Below are 24,515 nucleotides of genomic sequence, written 5' to 3'. Positions count from 1 at the left end.
GTAATTATTTTTGTTTTCTTTAAGCATATGTTTGTTTGATTTATAAACTTAAAGAATATTATTAATTTTTTTTCAAGTTATTTAAAGTAGATTGGATTTAATTATTAAAAGATATAAAATTTAAGACATTGTCGTCTTGTGTCCGCGTTACGTTTAAAAAGAAGTGGGGTGGAGGAGGAAAGTGCATGGCAAAGAGCGTGGTTTATGTTGAAGGAAAAGAGAAAGGGGAAAATCACAAAATTCAAAGTGGGAAAAAGGAGAGCTATTACTTATAAAAATAGTAAATAAAAGGGAAAAGAAGAGTAGGATTAACCCTCGTGACCGCCCCATTAAAATTATAAGACATTGGGAATCTCTAATTAATTGAGATTTGAGAGTGATGGATCAATCTTTCATCACACGTATGCTTCAAAAGCTAGAGAGACAAACACTCTATTTTTTCATTTTATTATATTACACCATATAACAATATAAATTATGTTTCTCTATTTATACTCTCTGTATTTAAATTACACAACTATTTTAATTTTTCTTTTTTAATTATAAAAATTTATGATGAATAAAATTTAAGGATAATTTATAATGTGGATATTAAATATTTATTTATTTATTTTTAAAATAATTATTTTAATACTGAATAACTAAATCAATTATTCATTTTATTGAAAGTTTTATTATTATATTTATAGATTAGTATTTGGGACACTTGTAATATACTTTTTATCTTATAATCAATTTTAAAAATTTTCGTGTGCATATTTTTAATATTTTATTATATTCAGTATACAATATTTGTCAATTTTGATATTTCTTATAGAATCTAAAATTTCACTCATAACTTACCAAATATTATTCTTATATTTATAAATACAATATATATATTTCTAAGTAACTATAATGTAACGTTCAGGCATTGTTTAAAATCCATTGAAAATAAAATCGCTCAAACTATTTCGAGCATATATAATAATTCAAACTAAAAGATAAATAATAGAGTTTTCCTTGAAAAAGTTGAAAATAATTAGATAAGGAAATTTAAATTTTTAAATTTATTATTTATCAAACAATTTAATTAAATTCTATACTTAATTTTAAGTAATATACCAAATATTTTTATAACTTAAATTATGTACTTAATTTTTAATATTTAATTTTTAATCGTTAATTTTCCTCTCTCAATCAATACTTGAATTAATAAGAAAAAAATCAAATTCTAATATCACAAAAAATTATAAATATCCGACCCTCACCATTTTTAATTATGGATTAAAGATAAAAGATTGATCCCATCCCCCTAATCTCATGCACTTGGTCACCTATCTAGAGAGACAAACATATTATTTTTTAATCATTATTTTAGTTTATAAAAAACTTTTTTATTAGATTAAGTGAAGATTTTTATTGATTAAATAATTACTTAATTTATTAAAGAAATCAGCTTGTTGAAGAAAGAGAGTGGAGTATCACATGGCATGTGAGCAACGGCAAATACCCTTCTTAACCATGCTTTGACTCTCGCTGTCTATTTCTTTCTTTCAATGACCCAATGCCAAAAACTTAAAAAAAAAAAGAAGAAGAAGAAAGAAATCCATAATTTTGTTTCTCTCATTAAAAACCAGAGCGCAAAGCTCCATCCTTTTTCTTTCTTCTCTCTAATGGAGGTGCTCAAACCCTAAACAACTTCTTCCTTTGTCCCCTCTTAATCTCTTCCTTATATGAGAACAAAAAAAAAATCAAAATTTTCCACAAAAAATGAGACCTTTCTTTGCCTTAGGGACTTACTTTTGCCCCCTTACTCTTAGCTTCATCGCCACCTTTCTCGTCTATGTTGAAGCTGTTGGTGTTTCTTCTTCTTATTATAACAGTAAAGATTCTCAGTTATTGCTCAACTTTAAAGCTAGTTTGGCTGACCCATCTCTTCTTCAAAACTGGGTTCCTAACCGAGACCCTTGTAGTTTCGATGGTATCAAATGCCAAGACTCCAAAGTTTCATCGATTCAACTCAGTTATATCCCTTTAAGCACTGATTTTCACTTCGTTGCTGCTTTCCTTTTAGCCCTTGAGAATTTGGAATCCATTTCTTTGTTCAAAGCCAACATCTCCGGCAACATTTCTTTCCCTTCTGGATCCAAGTGTAGCTCCTCGTTGAACACCTTGGATCTATCTCAAAACACCTTGTCTGGTCCCCTTTCGACTGTTTCCAGCTTTGCTTCTTGCTCGAACTTGAAGGTTCTGAATTTATCAAGCAATAGTCTCGAGCTTGCAGGTAATGAATCCAGGGGTTTGCAGCTAAGCTTGCAAGTCCTCGATATGTCTTTCAACAAGATTTCCGGTGGGAACGTGGTTCCTTGGATTCTCTACGGTGGTTGCAGCGAGTTAAAGGTCTTGGCTTTGAAAGGAAACAAGATTACCGGCAAAATCGATGTCTCGAATTGCAAGGAATTGGAGTTTTTGGATCTTTCATCCAACAATTTCTCGACGGGGATTCCTTCATTCGGAGACTGCTCGGCTTTGGAACATCTTGATATCTCCGGCAACAAGTTTTCAGGCGATATAGGCCGTGCGATTTCTTCATGTGTCAACATTAATTTCTTGAACCTATCGAGCAACCAGTTTTCGGGTCAGTTTCCTACTTTGCCAGCTTCCAATTTGCAGCGTCTTTATTTAGCTGAAAATGACTTCCAAGGAGAGATTCCTCAGTATCTCACTCAAGCTTGTTCTTATCTCGTTGAGCTGGATCTTTCTTTTAATAATCTATCTGGTCAGATTCTCAGTGGCTTTGCTTCTTGCACTTCTTTGGAATCATTCGATGTATCAAGCAACAATTTCACTGGTAATCTCCCTATTGGAATATTCCAAAATATGAGTTCCTTGAAGGAGCTTGGTCTAGCTTTCAATCATTTCTCTGGTCCATTGCCTGAATCTTTATCAACTCTTTCAAACCTGGAGGCTTTGGATCTCAGTTCAAACAACTTTTCAGGGCAAATTCCGGATTCTTTATGTGAAAATCCCACAAGCAGGTTACAAGTTCTGTATTTACAGGACAATATCTTATCTGGGTCGATTCCAGCTAGTCTCAGCAACTGTTCTCAGCTCGTTTCACTCCATTTGAGTGTCAATTATCTCACTGGAACCATTCCTTCAAGCTTGGGTTCTCTATCAAAGCTTAAGGATTTGAAGCTTTGGTTGAATCAGCTCCATGGAGGGATCCCTCAAGAGTTGAGTAAAATCCAGACACTCGAGACTTTGATTCTTGACTTCAATGAACTGACTGGGACTATACCTTCTGGTTTAAGCAACTGTACCAAGTTGAATTGGGTCTCGTTGTCGAACAACCGATTGACGGGCGAGATTCCGGCTTGGTTCGGCAAGTTTTCGAGTCTTGCAATTCTCAAGCTCAGCAATAACTCTTTCTATGGAAGAATCCCACCAGAACTCGGAGATTGTAAAAGTTTGATATGGTTGGACCTTAATACCAATAACTTAAATGGGACTATCCCTAATGTGCTTTTCAAACAATCTGGTAAGATTGCTGTTAATTTCATTGCTGGGAAGAGGTATATGTATATCAAGAATGATGGAAGCAGAGAGTGCCATGGGTCTGGAAATTTACTTGAATTTGCCGGAATTCGATCGGAAGATTTGGATCGAATTTCGGATAGGAACCCCTGCAACTTTACAAGAGTTTACGGCGGTCACACACAGCCTACCTTTAACAACAATGGCTCCATGATTTTCCTTGATCTTTCATACAATTTGATGTCCGGGACTATTCCAAAGGAGGTCGGCTCAATGTCTAATCTGTTTATTTTGAATTTAGGCCACAACAATTTATCTGGAGCCATCCCTCAAGAGATTGGCAACTTAAAGGGTCTTGGCATTCTTGATCTTTCATACAACCGGCTTGAAGGGTCAATTCCACAATCAATGACTGGCATTTCCATGCTTAGTGAGATTAATCTGTCAAATAACCTTTTATCTGGTATGATTCCTGATGAAGGTCAGCTGGAAACATTTCCGGCTAATAATTTCTTAAACAATTCAGGTCTCTGTGGTGTACCTCTTCAACCCTGCGAAAAAGATCCGGCAGCTAGTTTGAATGCCGAGCATCGAAAGTCGAACCGCAGGCAAGCTTCTCTTGCAGGGAGTGTTGCAATGGGATTGTTGTTCTCTCTGTTCTGCATCTTCTGTTTGATTGTAGCCATTGTGGAAACGAAGAAAAGAAGCAAGAAAGATTCTGATCTCGATGTTTACCTTGATGGTCTTACTCATTCTGAAACTGCAAATACAAGTTGGAAGCTAACCAGTGCACGTGAAGCATTGAGCATAAACCTCGCTGCATTTGAGAAGCCCCTACGGAGGCTCACGTTTGCCGATCTTCTTGAAGCCACTAATGGCTTCCATAACGACAGCCTTGTCGGTTCCGGTGGTTTCGGTGATGTATACAAGGCACAACTGAAAGACGGGAGTGTTGTTGCGATCAAGAAACTAATACATATTAGTGGCCAAGGTGACCGAGAATTCACAGCGGAGATGGAAACCATAGGGAAAATCAAGCACCGTAACCTTGTTCCGCTCTTGGGGTACTGTAAAGTTGGCGAAGAACGTCTTCTGGTTTACGAGTACATGAGGTACGGAAGCTTAGAAGACGTTTTACATAATCAAAAGAGAACCGGGATCAAACTGCAATGGGCTGCAAGGAGAAAGATCGCCATTGGAGCTGCAAGAGGACTTGCGTTTCTTCACCATAACTGCATTCCTCATATAATTCATAGAGATATGAAATCGAGCAATGTCCTGCTCGACGAGAACTTGGAGGCTAGGGTCTCGGATTTCGGGATGGCAAGGCTTATGAGTGCTATGGATACGCATTTAAGTGTCAGTACATTAGCCGGTACCCCTGGCTACGTTCCCCCTGAATACTACCATAGTTTTCGATGTTCCACCAAAGGTGATGTTTACAGTTATGGTGTAGTTTTGCTCGAGTTGCTAACAGGGAAAAGGCCTACGGGTTCCACCGATTTCGGGGATAACAATCTTGTTGGGTGGGTGAAACAGCATGCTAAACTTCGAGAAACCGCCATCTTTGATCCCGAGCTCATCAACGAGGACCCAAGCCTTGAGATGGAGCTTTCACAACACTTAAAAATAGCCTCAGCTTGCTTGGATGATCGACCATCGAAACGACCAACGATGATTCGAGTAATGGCAATGTTCAAGGAAATACAAGCAGGGTCTGGACTCGACTCACAATCAACAATCGGCACCGACGATGGCTGTTTTAATGCCGTCGAAATGGTAGACATGACCATTAAAGAAGTCCCTGAAGGTATGTAGTAGGCAGTAGATAAATCAAGTTGAACCAAATTTTCACATGAGATTCTTTTAAGATATGAAGAATGAAGCTCCCAAAAAAAAAAAGGCTATAAAATTGCCCCCCATGTATCTTTACCATTTGATGTATGTATGCAAAAGGAAAAAAACAGGCTGTTTTAGCTTGTTATAAATGTGTAAATATATAGTTCCAGTTGTTATGCTGTTTTATTCCCCATTTTTTTTGCTTATAGAAAAACTTTGTTTTATTAATTAGTTTTAAGTGGATCATTTAAAAGCGAGTATACATGAGTTAAAACGCATTATCTTCCTATTTAAGAGTTGAGAGAGTAAATATGAATAATTTTAAGCTTTGTATAAAAAAAACAGATATGATAAAAATTTATAATAAGATTAATTTTTAAAAAACTTTGCTCTCTTATTTTTCCGGTTTTGGAATTTAAAATTATAAAAGAATAATTGTCTATTTATATATTTATGTTGTGTTCCATTAATTTTGCACTTGGCTATTGAAAGTACATAAAATTTTTACTTTTTTAACTAATAAAAGAATTAGTCACACCTTTTTAATTAGGAAAAAGACAATTTACTCATTTTGCTTGATTCTTTTAAAGTGGAAATTGGCCTCCTATTCTAACTTGATTGTTTTGTTCTAAAATACCCATTTTCACATAGAACATGTGGGATAAATTCCAGTAGAATTCAAGGTTTTACCAAATTCCAAGGTTCTTCCTCGTTTTCCAGATATAAATTTGAGTATTATTTGTCAATTTTCCCCCTTTTCATGCACTGCACGTGCTCTTGCATTTGGGTGTTTTTTTAGTTATTATGTTGATGAAGGTAGATTTTAGAACTAGTATAATTAATAATTGTAAAACTTGTTATATAAAATTAATAATTAAGTGTAATTAATAAGATAAATTTTAGTGGGTTAAACACTAAATTTAATATTGAATAAATATAAAGTAAAATTAATATAAAATTAAAAGGTTAAAAGTTTTCACTTTCTATTAATCAAAATCCTAAAAGGAATAATTTTTATGTATTGTAAAATCAACATAGAGGTCACTTTAATAAAAAAAAGTTAAAAGCCTCAATTTCAATAATTACAAATGAAATTTATATATTTTACCTTGACTAAATTAGCATTCTGATAGTAGAATCTGTGTTTTTTTACACAAAAATATTTAGAATTATCTATAACCCCCTCCAACTCATAAATAAGAGAATAATAAGCTTCAGCACAATCGAACTCGCATCCTATTACATTGATAACAATGTCCATACCAATCGAGTTAAGATTTAGTCGGCACAAAAAAATATTTCTTTTAATAAAACATAATATTATGAGTTTTTTTTTTGTCTTTTTATATTTTATATAAACCTTAAATATTATCATAGGATCAAATATTAGTTTGTTGTTTGTTTTTCTAAACATATCAATTCAATAAATGATAGAACAATTTACAATAAATAAAGGAAGGTTCAAAAAAGACCTGAACATGATGGAATTTTTTTAATCAACAGATAAAACTGAAAAGAGGCATTGAATCTTTAATAGTTCAAATCAAAGGGAATAAATTGGTTGGGCAGATATTGTGCATGAAATTTGGAGTTTTGATCATTTGATTGAATTTTTTTATTTTTATTTTTTGTATTTATGAAACTGACTTGTATATATATATAAAGGTGGTCACACTTTTTGCTGAAAATAGGGTGAAAAGTGCTCATAAATCTGTTAATCCTGCTTTTTTTTTTTAATAAAAAAATAGAAAATAGAAAAGTTAAGTGAAGGAATGTAGGAAAAGATGCCAGCGACCTAGGAAGAATTGGAGCAATTTGATGAATCTACTAATAATAAATCATAATAATATATTTTTAAGGTACTGTCTTGAATGCAACCTTGTTAGAATACTTCTTTTTATGTGATATTTGTATTTAAAAATATTTAATGTGGTATTTTATTGTTACTTCCTATGCCAATTAACCCATCACCCAAGCTTAATTATGGTTATCAAAGATGGAGTATCAACATTACTTTATAAAAAAAATTTATGGTATTAAATTCAAATTTTATTATGTATTAATCTTTTGATCTTATAATTTTATATAAATATATATTAAAATTCCTATTGATAACATATTTTATTTTATAAAACTATAGTTTTAATCATTTACCGGTTGAATTAGAGTGATATCAAATTAATTAAGTATTTAAAAATGGTATAAATTATATTCGGTTATTACTTGCTACCTACTTCAATTAATAACCAAATAGTACCTCTTTAGAAGGCAAGGTAATGTCAAATCAATAGTAGTTAGAAAAAAATTTTGAGGTCGTTATTAAATTGTATATTTTACTATCGTAAAGATAAAATTTTATCATTTTAATAATTTATATTTTTAATAATTTTAAAAATTAAATTATTTTTTATTATTTTAAGGGTTGAAATATAATTTTATCATTATTAATTTAAAATTTTATAATTTATAGATGGGGAATGGGGACCTACTAACTCCCTTAAGTCTGCAAATGCGTCAAATAATGTTGGAGTATTTTTGATGTGTGATAAATTTTCACAAAATGATAATGATAGCTGTATACGATATAGTTAAAATATATATTTCTTATTAAAATAGTAATTGAAATGATATAGACTTTGAATTATAAAAATTGCCCTGAATAAAGCTTGATTTGAACTGACCAAACCTAACGGATGGTAATTAACACTTGCATGGTTCTAAATTAATCAAAAGGAGGAGCCTTGAAGGTCGAATTTTATAAAATATATAAGTTTGGTTTAACGAGTTGTTAAGCGTAGTTTAATATCTCAATTTAAGTTTAATTATTAATAAATATTTTTACAAATGTAATAATTGATTAAACTTCCACTCAACTCCTTAAAAAATACATTAGTTAGCATTATTAATTAAATCACAAGTAAGCGGATAAGTTAGGGGCAGGAGACAAGGGTAGGGCAATGTAAGGGGGCAAGTGGGGCAGAAATAAATAAATGAAAATAGCTGAGCCAAGTCTTTTCTCTCTCAGCCAAGCAAAAAGCAAAGTCAGTGGGGGGGTGGATCTGATGTGCCCACGTGCGCTTACAGGAGGTGGTCCCCCACGCCACCCCGTGCCGTGCCCACTCGGACAGCGACGATGACGCCACTCTCTTAACCAAAGCGACGGCGCTGATTTCATCTTTTTGTCCAATAAACAACCCCGTTTCCCTTCCCACGCCATTTTTCTTTTTCCTTTTTTGACTCGCTCGATTTACCCGCCAATATCAGATTTTTAGTTAATTTACTCCATCTAGTTTAGTTTTTTTTTCTCCAAAAATGATTTTTTTTTTCGTTTTGTTTTTTTTTTTATGATGCCACTTTAAATTGCTTACTTTCATAGTATTTGTGAAGTTTTTACATTTTAAATTTTGAAATAAATTTTAATAAAGGAAGTAATAACTTGGGATAAGGAAAGGGTGAATTGATTTTTGTATGGAGAGTGTATAAAGTTGTACACGGACATTTTATTTATTTATATAATTTAAGTCATTAAAAATTATATATTAATAAAGTTAATAAATATTGGTTATTTTATTTTAACATCTGTAGGTATACCAATATTTCTTTTAAAAATAATTATTCTTTGGAAGAAAAGGTAATAATAATTTATTTTTATTAACTCCAAAAATATCGAATAATTAAACTTGTTACATAAAATTTATTTATTCCGAAGTCCCATTTTTTTCTTTCTATAAACTCACAATACTATTTCTACATTCAAACATAAGAACATATATTTCATGATTATTTTAATTTCACCATAATAATAATTAATCTTTAAGTTATCTTTAATCTCACAAAATGTACAGGAAACAGCTATAGGAAAACATTAAAAGAAAGAGCACAGTGATGATATAAGCCTTCACCTTCCTTGTTCCCACGAGTTTGTTGTAAGTTGTTAGAATATAATAACATGGCATAATAAAGAAATAAATACTCATAAAACTAGGGCAAAAATCCTTGAAATTTGGATTTGAAAGTGCGCATCACGTGGTAAGGAGTTAAGATAGCGAGATAGGACGCATCTTTTCACAATTTTATCTTAATTTATTAATAACCACACTTGTTTCTTTTAAAAATAATTAATTAATATCTATATTCTCTCTTCTTCTTCTTTTTTACAAAAATAAAATAATTCCATCGTATTCTTTTAACTTCTGTAACGGTACCCACAAAAGAAAAGCAACTTATAACAATGTCACTTAATGGCAAGGAAAAATATAAATCTTTTTATTGATAAATTTGTCCAAGCTAATAAAAAATATCCACATAATTTTGCCATCATAAAAAGCTAATTATTAAGGATGCGGTTTATCTACCTCAAAGACGGATCGATGTTTGTTTTCATACAACCAACCAAATCATAACAATAAAGAGCCGAGATTTCATCCCAAAAACTTGAGAATAATAAACACAAACAAAAACAACAGTTTAAGTTGATCAGATCTGACGGTTGTGCACTTTCAAATCACCGGTTTCACTTTTTCATTATTATTAATTATCATATTATTGTAGCAAAATGAAAAAGAAAGGTTTTAAGCACTCGTTGAACAGTTATACTTGTTCACCCTCAAACTGGAACCACCAAAGGCGAATTTCGAGTTTCAGATGAAGTTCCGGATGTCCAATGACTTCACATCAGGCATTGCCTCATCCTTGAATTCCTCCCTGACAAAAGATAAAATAAAAAATTGCATCAATTTTTATCGCAACAAAGATTTAAAAAGGGTTAAATCTCTCTATTTGGGGTCTAAATTTTTTTATCCAAGTTAATACTAAACTTGACAATTGTTCCCACATTGAGACTTGGACTTGGCACCTTTTCTCATATTGGGGCTTGAACTTTTTTTATTCAAGTTAGACCTTGAACTTGACAATTATTCCCACATTAAGGCCTGAAATTTAAGGTTTTCAAGGACTAATTTGGATAAAAAAAAAGTTGAAGAGTCTCAATGTGAGAACAGCTGTCAAGTTCAAAGTCTAGCTTAGACAAAAAAAAAAAAAGTTCAGGCCTCAATGTGGGAAAAGTTGCCAAGTTTAAATCTCAAAATGTGATTTAACCCATTTAAGAACATTTCATATATAAATGTCCTGAGTACAAACTATATTACCCAGACAATTATGTCAAGACATTTCTACATAAATTTGACGTTATGATCTTCTAAATATGTACAGAGAGCTTAAAAGGCAAAAGAAAAATGAATATGCAAGTGTCAAACATATAGTAATATCTGACACTCTGAGCCCGAGTAACATGCATACCAATAAAACGTTCATCCAACATTTTACTGCAAATTCCAGGCAGATAATGATTTGGTTGTATAAACAGTGTAGATGTATGATTTGATAAATATCATCTCTCTTGGTTATACAAACTATAATAGTATAATGTTTCTCCCAAATTAACAGTTCAAAAGTTTCACCCAATAGTATGACTAAAGAAGGCCATTTTTATGATCTATGGTCCAAGCAACTAAACCGATTTCATCCAACTGAAATGTCCCAGCAGCCACGCCCAAGAACTAGAGGTGTCAATGAAACACTTGATATCGCAAGCTATTTGAGTTTGACTCGAAAAATATTCAACTTAGATTCAGTTGTTCAAAACCCAAGCTTGAGCAGCTCAAGCTATTTAGTGAGCCAAATTCGAGTATCTTAATAATATGTTCGATAATCAAACTTTCCTTTTTTACATCACATATTTTAAGATATTGATATTAAAATACTATCTTACCCTAAATATATGAACTAACTTAAAACCTAAACCCGAACCTTTTCCACCTCTCTCAATGGTTTCAACTTGGTATTTTGCTTTTTCTCTATGTATTTTGTGTGTGTGTGTGTATGTTTTAGTATGCTTGGATCGTTTTTCTGGCTAATTCTTAGGTACACAAGAACTTTTAACATACCGCTTCTTTTGTGTTTCCATTGCTTCAAGAGCATCCTTCTTCAGCTCCTCCAATTGCGCCTTGGCAATTTTTAGCTCCAGTTGTTCTTCATACTTGGGCAGGTCTTCCTTCCGGATCCCAAGCCTAGTGAACAGTTGCAAAAGAAGACACAAACATAACTCTCCACTTCAATTTAGGAACAGAAGCAAAGCCTAAATTTAAAACTCCTCCAAAACTCATAAGCAAATAATAAAACGCAGCTCTCCGCTTTAATTTAGGGATAGAAGCAAATTTGGAGCTCAACAACTCAAAATCACATATTACAGCAGCCATTATGTAAAAGCGGGCAGAATGTGAAACATGCTTTGCAAAAATGGCTAAAAAAATTCATTATTTTCTGCAACGAGGCCGTTTGCTGGAATTGCATAAAGAATCTAGCTCATTCCGAGTCCAATAATATAATTTGCATGCTTTTCTATTTTCAGAAATGCCTAGACAATTGTTAAAGGAACATATCTGGCTATCGAAAAGAATGCTTACTTCTTATTGATCTTATCAAACTCAGCAGTAAGAAGAGCCATTGATTTCTTGTCATCCCTCATAAGAGGCTTCTTGATTTCTTTTTCAACTTTATCCAACGCACCCATCATCATAGCCTCAGCACCAAGTTCATCAGTGAGTCCTCTCCTTCAGAAGGTTGAAAAAAGATATGAATAAAATAAAAGATTAATCATAAAAAGATAATATGGAAATAGTCAGAAGCAGATCTTACAATCAAAACACAAGTTCAACTCAACTCTAATAGGAATTTTCCATGCAAAACAAGATTCCAATATTTTCATTCCGTGAAAGCTACATACTTCCCGGAAAGAGGAAAATCTGAAACAAACAGGGACAGCAAAGACATGCTACCATGGCAGAAGGAGACAAATTTAAGGCTTCGTTTTGTTTCACAGAAACTGCTTCCTATAAACAATTTCTGGAAAAGCTGCTATTGCCTGTTGTTTAAATGATGTGGTATAAAACATATTCCATTATATGGTTTCTTTTTTTCTGGAAAATCAGCATCACTATAAGAACTATTAAAATAATGTCATTACTATTGTCCAAAATAATAATAATGATAAATAATAATTTTGCAACATTTAAATATACATGCATAAATATCATAAATATAAAAGAATGCAAAACAGTCAGAAAGTAATAATTTACTAATTTTATTTATTTTTTTTGGCAAAAAGGACGTGCATTTGAATTCCCTTGCTGAGATAGTTTTGGCATTTGAAATTTTGAATTCCCATGACATTTTGCTTTGGAAAAATTGGTCAATGTTTCCATTGACTCTGAGTTTATTTTCTGTGAAACAAATGAGCCCTAAACTACCAAATATGGTATTCTACAATATTAAGGATTTACAAACGATAAGCAACTAACTGAGAAATAGGGATTAACATACTTGGATCTTATTTCCTTCAGTGTCAATAAATATGTTCGGACATCTGGAATGCCCTGAGTTCGTGTTTCGATGGTGTATTTAATCCGTTGAGACTCTGAAAACAAGCCAGCCCTGCAGGATACAGATATTAGACAAACAAATTATAAAGCAGTGAAATGCATGCCATATTTAAAGCACTATTTCAGGACAGCATAAGGTGAGAAATGGAATAATACAACAAGAGTAATAAAAGACAGTTTACGACCTCAGATTTAAATAAGATCTCTTATGGTTACTGTTTAAAATGAAGTGATATTGAGCAAATTTGTTATAACAACTTCAAGAAATTGGTCCTTATAAACAACTAAACATTTTAACTACAAATTAACCAAGCTGAGAATCAGCTACTTTAATGAAAAAGAAGCTAAACGCCTAAACCCCTTGCATGTACAGGTTTAAGAACACCAAAATCTGAGTCCAATAAGATTGGCTCAATAAGGCTTCTCAAATCAGTTTTCATAGCAATTAACTAAATATGGTCTCATTCTATTATCTTCTGGTTAGCTTCAATTAAAAGAGAAGAAACAATGGGGAAGGCATGATTCAACAATTGTAAATAATAGAAAAGGAGAGCAGTTACAATTTATAAAGTCCTCCTTCCCATAAAACATTATCCACCAGATCTCAAGCAAACATGTAAGAGCTGCGTAATTACAGAGTTTGAGAAATGTTAAATTTTGATTTTATTTCTAAAACTATTTTTTACAATCAAACATGACAACAGCATTCAGTTTAATCTCTTAAATGTTGACTTAAGTAATTTATTCTCATATTTTCCTCATTACCGGCACTTTTATGAGAGAAGTACAGTTTTGGCCTTTGGCTTGGACCTGGGTTGGCTGATTGGGAGAGGGGGCATTGGCAAATATTAAGCACTCCTTGTACAGCAGTGATGAAATGCCCTTTTTTCGCACAATGCGGTGAAGTGCTATTGTATTGTAAAGGTTCAGGGATGGGAGCAAAGAAGCACTCTCAATCCCCGTTTCTACTTTCTAGTTTCTACCTTGTTGCTTCCCAAAGTTCTAGCGATTAGCAAATATTGTCTAATCTAAACTAAATAAAAACAGTTGTGCAAATGCTCAAAGGAAAAGAGTGGTAGAACAAGTCAACCACGAAAGAGAGAAAAAACTTACTTTTCTCTAGCAGTCTTCATAACATTTGCATACTGAGAGACAGCAGCTGGGTCATCTGGGTCAATGGTGATTTTCTCCTTCCTAAATATTCCCAATGCTGTCTCGAATTTGTTCTTAACCTCCACAAAGATATTTTTCAATATCTCTTTTTTATCGAAGCAAAAAACAAATTCATCAGTAAACCACACACAAGAACAAGAATAAGTAACAGATAACATGAGCTCAACATGAAAAAGACACTTCATCCTGCTACATTCACATATGCATCAAAGCATCAAACCTCTAGGTTATATAAAATGAAACCACATCAACAATGCACCAAGGCCCAAGCATAAAACAGGTAGTCCACAGAAACATAATGATTAGGTTCCGGGAGAAAACAGCAGAAAATCAATAAAATTAAGTCTCAAAACGAGTAACATAAAAATTAGAATTCTTGGAAATCATGGGGTTAGATAAACCTCTAGTTTCTAATTCTATTGATTAAAAAAAGGGGATAAATCTCCTAATTACACAAGAGCTTTAATCCAATGTGTAATATAACAAGTTAACTTTGATTTGGTGCAATTATGCATGTCAAACTTTAATTTTATTCAATCTTATGCATGGAACTTTGGTTTTGATATTATTATACATTAAAAATAATAATTCCAATTAATTCATGTTGGGTAAATTTAATTATAAGTGTATGCAATAAGTAAACATAAAACAGTTTCATGTTGGAAATAGTGAGTGATCTGTGAAATTAAAATTTAATTTAAATTTACATTTCTATGTATTCAATTGAACAAAATCAAAGTTCACCTATCACGTTGCACAATATTCAGGTATAGATTTGAGATTTATCCTTAAAAATAATAATAAAGTAGTTGTAAATCTATTTCACAACTTATTTATGCTAAGTTACAAATAAAGCTTTAATCCTATATTCCTATTCCTAGATTAAAACTTATAATCCTAACCATCCATCCATATCTCCAACAATCAATAAATAAGAGTGAAACAATAAAATATCATAATAGCAGCTCCTGCATTACACAGGCATATATATAATACAAGCCGGGAGAAGCATGTAGTGGGGATCCAAATTAAGGTCAAAAGCAAAGCAAGCATCTTGATATACACTTACCATCTCCTTTTAAACCAGGGGGAGAAGCCTCTTTAGAGTAAAACCGGACAGGAATGGCAACCTCCTGCCGCAGAACAGCTTGATTACCATAAAGCTGTACAAATTACCCAAATATTAATTTCTAAAAGATGCAATATCTCAGCCAAACATCAAAGACAAAAAAAACATATTATACCGTGGATTAGTAAAATTAATAACATAAAATAAAAATAATGTATGCTAGATTCTGTAATATTTTTTCTTTTAGCTGTAGTGGGCTTGTGGCTGAAATCGTGCTTAATATTTATCATTTTTTTCGGAAAAAAAAATATAGGAACTTTTATTCCAACATTTTCTCATAAAATATTAGATGAAATCCCATAATATAAAACGGCAATTTAACACAAATGACTTCCAATTTTTAGCTAAATCTGTAAGTATAATCTAAACATCAAATTTCCATTTCGCATAACAGATCCACAAATGAAATAAACGAAACCCGAATAATCTGAAAAACGAGAAACGAACCTTTTGAATCATAAAGATTGAAATGAAAAAAAAAAAGTAAAATAAAGGTTCGAATTTAAAGCAGAAATTTTAAAGAAATCATAAATGGAGATCTGGAGTGAAGACGAAAGACCTGGCGAGATTTGTAGAGGAGACGAGTAGAAAACGCCATGAGAGAGCTCAATCAAACTTCTATTTGGGAGTAGGGTTTCTAGTATTTGTTTTGGAAATCCGCTTGCAGTCTGATATGCTGATGGAGTCGCGAGCTGCTTTGTGTTCGATTTTCACCGTTGGATTTACTTTCACCTCTTGCTTGGTATCAGATAATAATTTTGGCGGATTTTATTAAATAGGTTTTTTTTTTTTTCATTTTTACATTGTTTCTATTTTTTAAAATACATTTCCTACAAATAGTAATTTATGCGATGAGGAGTCAAAATTTTTAAATTTTGATTCAATACAGTTATAATAAGTATCAACAATCAAATAATTAGAAAAAAATTTATTAGAATAAAAGAAATAAGTAAAAAAGCCCCTCAATAGTCATATAAATTAATCGACGATTTAGAACCATAGAAGAGAGAAAACGAGGAAAATGTAATAGCAGAGCATGAAATTTGTTCAAAAATATCTTAGTGTTTAGTGATTTTTACTAATAACCAGGCAAACATCGATATTTATACTAATACGTATTTACCATTCGCCATTTTCATTCATTCATTGTAATTGTTCTTATTTACAGTTTATGTAAAGTTGTGTTGAGCTAATGGAGGGATCAATCGGATATATAATTAGGTTTTAAATCATTTGTATTTAAGTTTCGATTTTTCGTCTTTTAATCACCAATTATTTAGGCATGGAGTCAATCCACTAAAAGTATCATGATTGATCTTCCACGTTATATATCATTACGAAAGTAATATAAATTTATGTTTTTGTCTATTAACCTTATCATTTTTGTGTTACCCTTACAACATATCATTGACCTTATAGCATATCATTGATCCATTTAGGTTAAGATATGTTCACCTATTTTGATCTTATTTAAGCTTATGGTGACCATTGCATTTTCCACAATAAAAAACATTACTGTTAAAAAATAGTAAGAATAATCATTCATCCCAAACGAATAACTTATGTCCACGTTTTTTTTCATAATTCACGCAATACCAGTGAAAGGGTATCATTGATTCTTTAACCGAGTTATAATTTCGCTTACTGTAAGTGAAAGTGAAATCATGATATATATAAGTAATATACCTAACATATCAGTTTTCGGCTCTAACGCCAATGGAACTCAACCTTTCAATATATCAAAGCATATAAATTAAGTACACATGTTCAGCCACTTATTTTGGATTAAGGTAAATCACACCATGAACGTCACAAGTGAATAAATCAATAAACAGGTCTGGTATAAATTATACTTAGGTCTTATCTGATGTATTATCAATCTAGACAATCATGCTTATGTTTCTGTTTTTTCGGAGTCAACTACTCTTATACTTAAGACAACGTATCTTCCCATTTGGACTTAATAAACACAAGAATAGTCTCATCAATCAACTACTCATTTTGATCATTTATATAACGACTCGAAAGCCAGTGATATTGAAAACGGTTGTTTCAGAACCCTATTTTTTGATGATCGAGTCCGTAAATATTATTAATTAATATTTACGAGAAAATTATAATACTATATTGAATTTTAGTCTTTCGAATTTGTTAACTGGATAGTTAGTTATGGTACAAGTGTATTAACCCCAAAGTCGATGATTTTGAAAAATGAGATATCAGGATCTCGTTTTCGTAAACTAAGGCAATAAATATTTTTATTAAATAATTACAAAGTTATTATATAGGTGAATTGAATTTTGGATAGATAATTATCTTGAACTAGTGACTAATTAAGGTATAAAGACTAAATTGTAAAAATGTTAAAATTAATAGTTATGGATTTGTAATTAAGTGGAAGACCAATTAAGTAATTGTAATTTTTATTTGTGAAATTTAGATCATAATTTAACTAAATAAATAATTTTAAGTTTAATTAATTAATTACTCTTAATTAATTTAATTGTACGTATATAAGTAAAATTTAAAAGTTATCATCCATTATTTTCTTTTCTTCTTTAACCTAGCAACCATTTTTTTTAGTTTCAAGCTTTTGGTTATTGGTAAGTTATTGTAATTAAGTTATTTTTCTTGTAATTTTATATTTTTGGGATCGTGGGAGCTTGATTTAGCTAATTCATGTATTAATTTGTAAAACTGTTAAAATTTCTAAAAGTAACCATTGATGATTTCTTGATGAAATTGGTGTTAATTTGTTATATTTTAAGCTTAGATATGAAAAATGATTAACTTGTAGAGTTTAATTGCTAGTATTTGAACATATGGATAAAGTGCATAAATTTCAAAATAAGAAATTCTATAATTATTGACAATAGAGGGTTGTAAAAGGATGAAATTGAGATTGATTACGAATTCAAAGCTCAAATTTGAAAGATGTAATTTAGGTTTTAGAGACTAAATTGAATAAAATGTAAAACTTTACTAGACGTTTGAATAATAAAAATGAACTGACATATGCTTATAATATGATGATATAAGATATTCAGAATTGATAAATTGAATTGAATTATTGAATAGATTGAAAATTGGACCAAATCCAAGATAATTGAGGAAATGACAAAATTCGTTGATTAGTCCTTAGAGAGTTTTTTGTTGATGTTTTGACTAGGTAATTTCATATGGTATGATTGTATATAAATTATTATATATATTTAAATCATGAATTCGTGTATGTTTAATAGTAATTTGAATTGTTTGTAATTTGGTACAAAATGTGAGATATGGACTAAATTGTAAAAAATGATAAATTAATAGATAAATTGAATACGATGAGTTACAAATATTAATGAATTAATAGTTGATAATGACTGATTAAATCACAATGGTCTGAATTTGACTGATTATCGAGATAGAAAATTAAATTTAATAGAATTGAAATTGTGTAATTCAATTAAATTAAGGAATTGACCTTGAATTGGTTTGAATTATGACATGCTATGTGACAAACTGATGATTTGATATATGAATTAAGTTGTTTAAATGCTAATTGAACAATATGACGATTGAATAAAACGTTACCCTATTAACTGTTTAGGTAGAGTTGAATATAATTGGCATGCCATAAGATAGGTCGAGTACAAGTTACTTCGACTATGAGTCGATGAGTGCTGGACACATTTATACTTCGGTTATACTGATGAGGCACTAGGTGCCAAACACAATGATGAGTGCAGGGCGCAAACTATTTTAGCATAGTCTAATAAAGCACTAGTGCCAAACTGGTATGATTGGTTAGAGCCATGTATCCGTTCGAATCCAAATCAGGTTAATAAGGGTACAAAATGAAAATTGGATAAATGATATTTGAATTGGGTTGATATTATGATATTATGATTTGTATACATATTGTGATATACGAATATCGATGGCATATGAAAAATCATACGAACCAGTTATACAAGTCTGAATGGCCAATATGGAAATGTGATGAATCAATGAATTCAATTTAGAATTCAAATAATGAAATGAAACAGTGATTGACATTAAATTGAAATTGAATTTATAGTTGATAAATAGATGGAATGATATGATATTATGAGAATGATGTTCATATGGTTAAATGTTGAATTGGTTTCGAGATTTAACACCCCCTAACCCAAACCGTCGCCGGAATGAAGTTATGAAGCATTACCGGACATATCAGACAACTTACGAATAATTTACAATTAATATAACTTTCATAGTATAATATAATAATTAAGTCCCTATCTTGGACTCTCGAAGTTCAAACACGTATTAAAAGTAGAACGGGACTTGTTCGAGTATTCCAATTTTTTTTTTATAAAAAAAATTTTGGCATTTCTGCTTATTTTTACCTAAACCTCCTGCAAATTCAAACCAAAATCACCAACACTAATGTTTCACATTCATATAACTAATATTTATATCATTAACATAATTTTAACTTAATAACTATCATAACATCATTCAAAATTGATTATAAACTTCATTCATTTAACAACTTAATGTTCATGTATCAAAATATCATGTACTTTCCTTACCATTTCATTTAACCATCTAAATCTTATAATTCATCCTTCACTACTCAAAGTAATATACATATTCAAGTGATTAAACAACACCTATGTACATGCCACCTTTACCCAAAAGAAAAATATACATCACCAAGTTTGTGTTAGAGTCGGGATTGTTCGGATCTTTGAGTCGACACTTGACTTCTACTAACTCGCGACGGAAACAACCGTCTGGAGTATGGATATACTCAGTGGTATTACTATAAATCAAGACTATTTAACATTAATAAATTACAAACATCAACCATAAATTTTATAATTATTTAAACTACTTTTATATATAATTATTTTACTTCATAAATCTTAAATTCATAATTCATTTTTCTCATACTAACTCAATTCATAATTTAGTTCATACATTCTTTTTCGTACTTTTCAATAGTGCTAAAACACATAATCTCATTTTCAAAATTTCATTTCAATTATTTACCCTATTAACAAAGCTCGGACTATGACAGATACTCGAATTTCCACCCAAACACACCAGAATATCCAACCCAAACACACCCAGAATATTTTAAATCCTCCATAACACACCAGTAAGGCATTAAGTGCCTCTTCGGATAAATCGAAGTACATAATAACAGAAACATCTTCTCGGCAGAACTACAATCTCCTCATCACATCACAAATCCAATGGCATGCCATTTGTATCAAATCTAGTCCGACAAGTTAATAGGGTATTATTTTACTTTTTGTAATTTCAATTTCATTTACACAAAAATTTTCAACACTCATTCAATTCAAATATCTATTATCTTAATTCATATACAAATTAATTTTCACACAAGTGTATACCATCAACACCATACAATTGTCACCATTTATTTATTTTTCAATCAATACACTTTTCAAATAATCGCATACTTACCCTAAGTCTTACTTACCATACATAACAATTAAAATTTCAGCAATCAACAATAATTAAAATTTGAATTATAGTAATACACACTGTAATTCTCCCGTTTTAGTCCTCGATGACTTTCTCCTTTCCTTTTGATGCTGACGTTTCAGGTTCTTTGTTGGCAAATTAACTCCAAGCTTCAAATCCTTCGTTTTCTCTTTTATTTTTCTTTCCCTTTTTCTTTCTCTTTTTCTCCCGTGCTTCCCGTTTTCAATTCTGTTTCTATTCCCTTTTGTTTCTTTATTTCTCTTTTATATTTATTTGTTTTACTTATTTAATTAGCATATATTATAATATATTTATTTTAAATATCTATTTTAACATCATTTACATATTTTACAATTGTACACATATTTAATTCTACATTTGTACCAATAATTTTATTACATTTGTCATTATTTAATTTGTTTCTCAAACAAAAATCTCATAATTTAATAATTTAATTATTTAATTAACAAATTTTTTTACTTAAATTATAAGTAATTAAGTATTTAAATTACAAATGTACCAATATAATTTTTACACATGTATATTTTATTACCATACAATTATCTACAATTTAATTTATTTAATAATAATGCTAATAATAATAATCTAATATAAAACCATAATGTTAATTAATAATTATAATAATTTAATATAAAACCATAATAATAATCATTATAATATATAAAACCTAAAAAATCTTTGATTTTATTTCACCAATATGCCGCATCATTTGTAGTCAATGGCTTAATTGCCATTTTAATCATTTTATTTTCTCTTGCTTTATAATTAGACTTTTACCCTTTATTCAATTTAATCCTTTTTATTTCTTACTCTAAATTAAGCTAATTCACCTAATTAGATCCTAATTAGACACACCACTAGGCTTATAAATATTTTTAATAATTATTTTCGAACTTATTTCACTAAGACGGAGGCCTTATAACTCACTTTTCTGGTGCCCGTGAATTTCGGGTTATTACACGAGAATTGTATTGAAATATGATTCTAAGTTATTTGACTTATTTCATATTTGAATTGTTATATGATGAGGTTAAATGTTAACTAACTTTTTTTATATTTGATTTGTCATGTTAGACAAACTTTACCGAGCTGAGTAACATGTAGTGTTTAATTGAGGTAAGTTACTTAGTTTAATGCCTATGGACTTACTAAGTATTCAATATGTTTATCCCATTGTTTCCATTTCCCTGTAGATCGACAACTTGTGGAACATGTCTAATGGGTTGTCGAGGAGCTCCTACTATCCTATTATTGATTCGATACTATCGTTAAAGCTCGCTTTCGTGGCATATACATAGGTGTTATGTAATAGTAAAGTTGAATCGATTGTTGGTTAACCTAGTATGTATGGGATTATGGAACTTAATGTTCATGTGCATAGATGTATGAATTGGAAACTTGCGTGTTATTGTGTATGACATTTAATTGGCACAATTAAACTTGATTTAGTACAATTAAACTTGGTTTGGATTGTTTACAAGCATGAAATGTAAAGTTAATGTTTAATCGGGATGAATTGGTATGAAATGGTGCCAATTTGAGGCAATATTGTTTAGAAATAGATAGATTAATGTATTGGTATGTACTTTGATTGGTATGGTGTAGGAAATTAAGGTGCAATTATGCACCAAATGGGTTAATGGTATAGTTGTCTTGAAATAGGTACCAAATGGCCCGATTTTTGTCAAAACTAAAGTTCTCATCCCGATGACTACATTTTCTCGTTGCAATGTCAGCCGGACAGTAAGTGACATTATGATGTCGAGTGGCTTGACGTCGTGATGTGACAAACTATTTGGTGACATCATGATGCGGAGTAGGTGATATTGTAATGTCAGCCTTAAATTTTCAAAACTTTATAATTTAGTCTTATTTCACGCTTGGGTCAATACAATAGAGCTTTCGTAAACTCGATTAAGACTCGTATTTAATTGTGTATCATAATGTATAGGTGTTTATGGTATGATTGAATATTTAAATTATTTATTTATAAAATATTTATATGAGAATTTAAAAGTGTTGCGAAAAGGTTTTTATTTGATATCGGGTTAACTCTAAAGCATTCGTATGCTTGTATAATACCTAAAAAAGAATGTCCATGTTATTCTATGTTGTATTATTGATCAATTGCATGATTGTTGAAGCGAAAGGATGTTTTTGCTGTGAAATTGTCAGTAGTTGCTCTGGCAATAAATGTAGCACTCTGTTGCTCGGAACCGGCGATCAGGTCGAGTAAGGGATATTACACTTTGGACCACAGGCACCTACTAATATAAGTTGTGCTCACACATCATAATCATTTTCATATGATGCAACTCAATATTAGTTAAACTTTAGGTAATCAATAAACTAATATTTTTCAATTCATGCAAAAATTGTCAATGATAAACATACGAAGATATAATAAATTAATTATGAAATTTTATTTAATCAATTAGTTCAAAATTACAACTAAAATGACGAAACCACTACACTAAGGGCACAAAGAACTAACATAGTAATAGGAATATCTTTGAGCTCCACTGCAAAATTGTCACTTTCTTGATGTTCAAATACTATCGTTTCAACATTTTCATCACCATTGAGATCAATTTAATAATACTTGCATCCTATTCTATTAAATCTTAAAAATCTATACTTCAAATTGAATATTCATCTCGAATTTTATAAGGAAAAAAAACACTCATTTCCATGTTCTCCAATGAAACATAAAATTCAAAATATCAAGCTTTCGATTGAAGATAACAATCAAAATAATATATCTATTCAAATGGATTTAGACTATGAATGGATTCAATATACCCTCGATTATCAAATATTAAATTTTTACCATTACAAACGATGCTAATAGTTTAAACAATTCTTAATAATAAAAATCCAATAAATTTAACAACTCATACAATATTCGAGAAGGATCTCATCATCCAATGATGTAATCATAACATCGTCATTTTATTACCATCAACTAATTGGACGATAGATTTTACCTAACTCTTATAAATAACAAAAAAAGTTCAATATTTATAAGTGTCAATGTACTACTAAATAAATATTTCGAAAATTTAGTTTCCTCATTATTTCAATGAAAACCCAATTTTGTTTATAAAAGTTAAATTTTATTTATTTTTAAAATTATCTTAATATACGGTAAAACAATAATTTGATGGAAAAGCTTTACTTTTTAAAGTAATTTAACCTCAAGCTGTTCATGAACTGGTTTTAGGTTGGGTTTAGATAAATATCCTTTATTTTTTTTCTCTTTCTTTTTTATTGACATTCAGTCAAATAATTTTTTTACTTAAGCTTGGCTCCAATAGAATTAAAAAATTTCAAATCCAACTTATCCATATTTAATTTATTAAATATATAAAAAAACATCTGCAATATAAAATGCTTAGGTCCAACTTTAACTTGCAGTTCTGTGAGAAAATTTTGCTAGCAGACTTATATGATGCAATTTCAAAATCTGGGTTTCTTTAAAATGAAGTTGACGGTTCTTTAATAATTTTACATTCTATCTCAGCTTTATATAGGTACTTCTTAAGAGAGACATACATTTTTGGAGCTACAAAGTTAAACTTTTCGTAAACTTGAGCTGTAATTAGAAAAAAAATAAGTAAAAAGAGTGTAAAGTATTATCGATCTTTTGTATTAAAAGTCGGATTATATTTTATTATTTATAATAAAATATTAATTTAATCATTATATGATAAGAAAAATATAATTTAATCATTATATTAAAATTTTCATCTATCTTGTTGTTAAGGTGATGATTTGACATTTTAATTTTTTTATGCGATTGAAGTGGAATTAAAAAAGAGTATGATTAAATAAAAATATAATGGAGTGCCCTATATTAGGAGTTGAGTTACATTTTGTCCTATTCACTAAAAAAATAGACAAATTAA

General features: G+C 30.5%; 2 protein-coding genes across 2 annotated transcripts; one reads left to right on the top strand and one right to left on the bottom strand.

Moving 5' to 3' along the window:
- Positions 1-1,450: 1,450 nt before the first annotated feature.
- LOC108479940 (protein BRASSINOSTEROID INSENSITIVE 1) lies at positions 1,451-5,586 on the top strand. Its single transcript, XM_017782805.2, has one exon. The coding sequence runs from the start codon at positions 1,753-1,755 to the stop codon at positions 5,335-5,337; it is 3,585 nt and encodes a 1,194-aa protein (XP_017638294.1). The 5' UTR covers positions 1,451-1,752; the 3' UTR covers positions 5,338-5,586.
- Positions 5,587-9,704: 4,118 nt separating this feature from the next.
- LOC108479791 (probable ATP synthase 24 kDa subunit, mitochondrial) lies at positions 9,705-15,870 on the bottom strand. The gene is made up of 7 exons (XM_017782579.2): positions 15,659-15,870; positions 15,040-15,133; positions 13,911-14,055; positions 12,739-12,849; positions 11,823-11,969; positions 11,304-11,426; positions 9,705-10,062 (listed from the first exon to the last, which is right to left on the bottom strand). Exons 1-7 carry the CDS (start codon positions 15,695-15,697, stop codon positions 9,999-10,001), a joined length of 723 nt encoding a protein of 240 aa, XP_017638068.1. The 5' UTR covers positions 15,698-15,870; the 3' UTR covers positions 9,705-9,998.
- Positions 15,871-24,515: the final 8,645 nt, after the last annotated feature.

The sequence above is a fragment of the Gossypium arboreum genome, chromosome 11 (assembly GCF_025698485.1).
Source record: "Gossypium arboreum isolate Shixiya-1 chromosome 11, ASM2569848v2, whole genome shotgun sequence".
In the NCBI taxonomy this organism is placed as follows: Eukaryota; Viridiplantae; Streptophyta; class Magnoliopsida; order Malvales; family Malvaceae; genus Gossypium; species Gossypium arboreum.
Note: the sequence above shows the minus strand (reverse complement) of the source record. Positions and strands in the feature narration are given on the sequence as shown.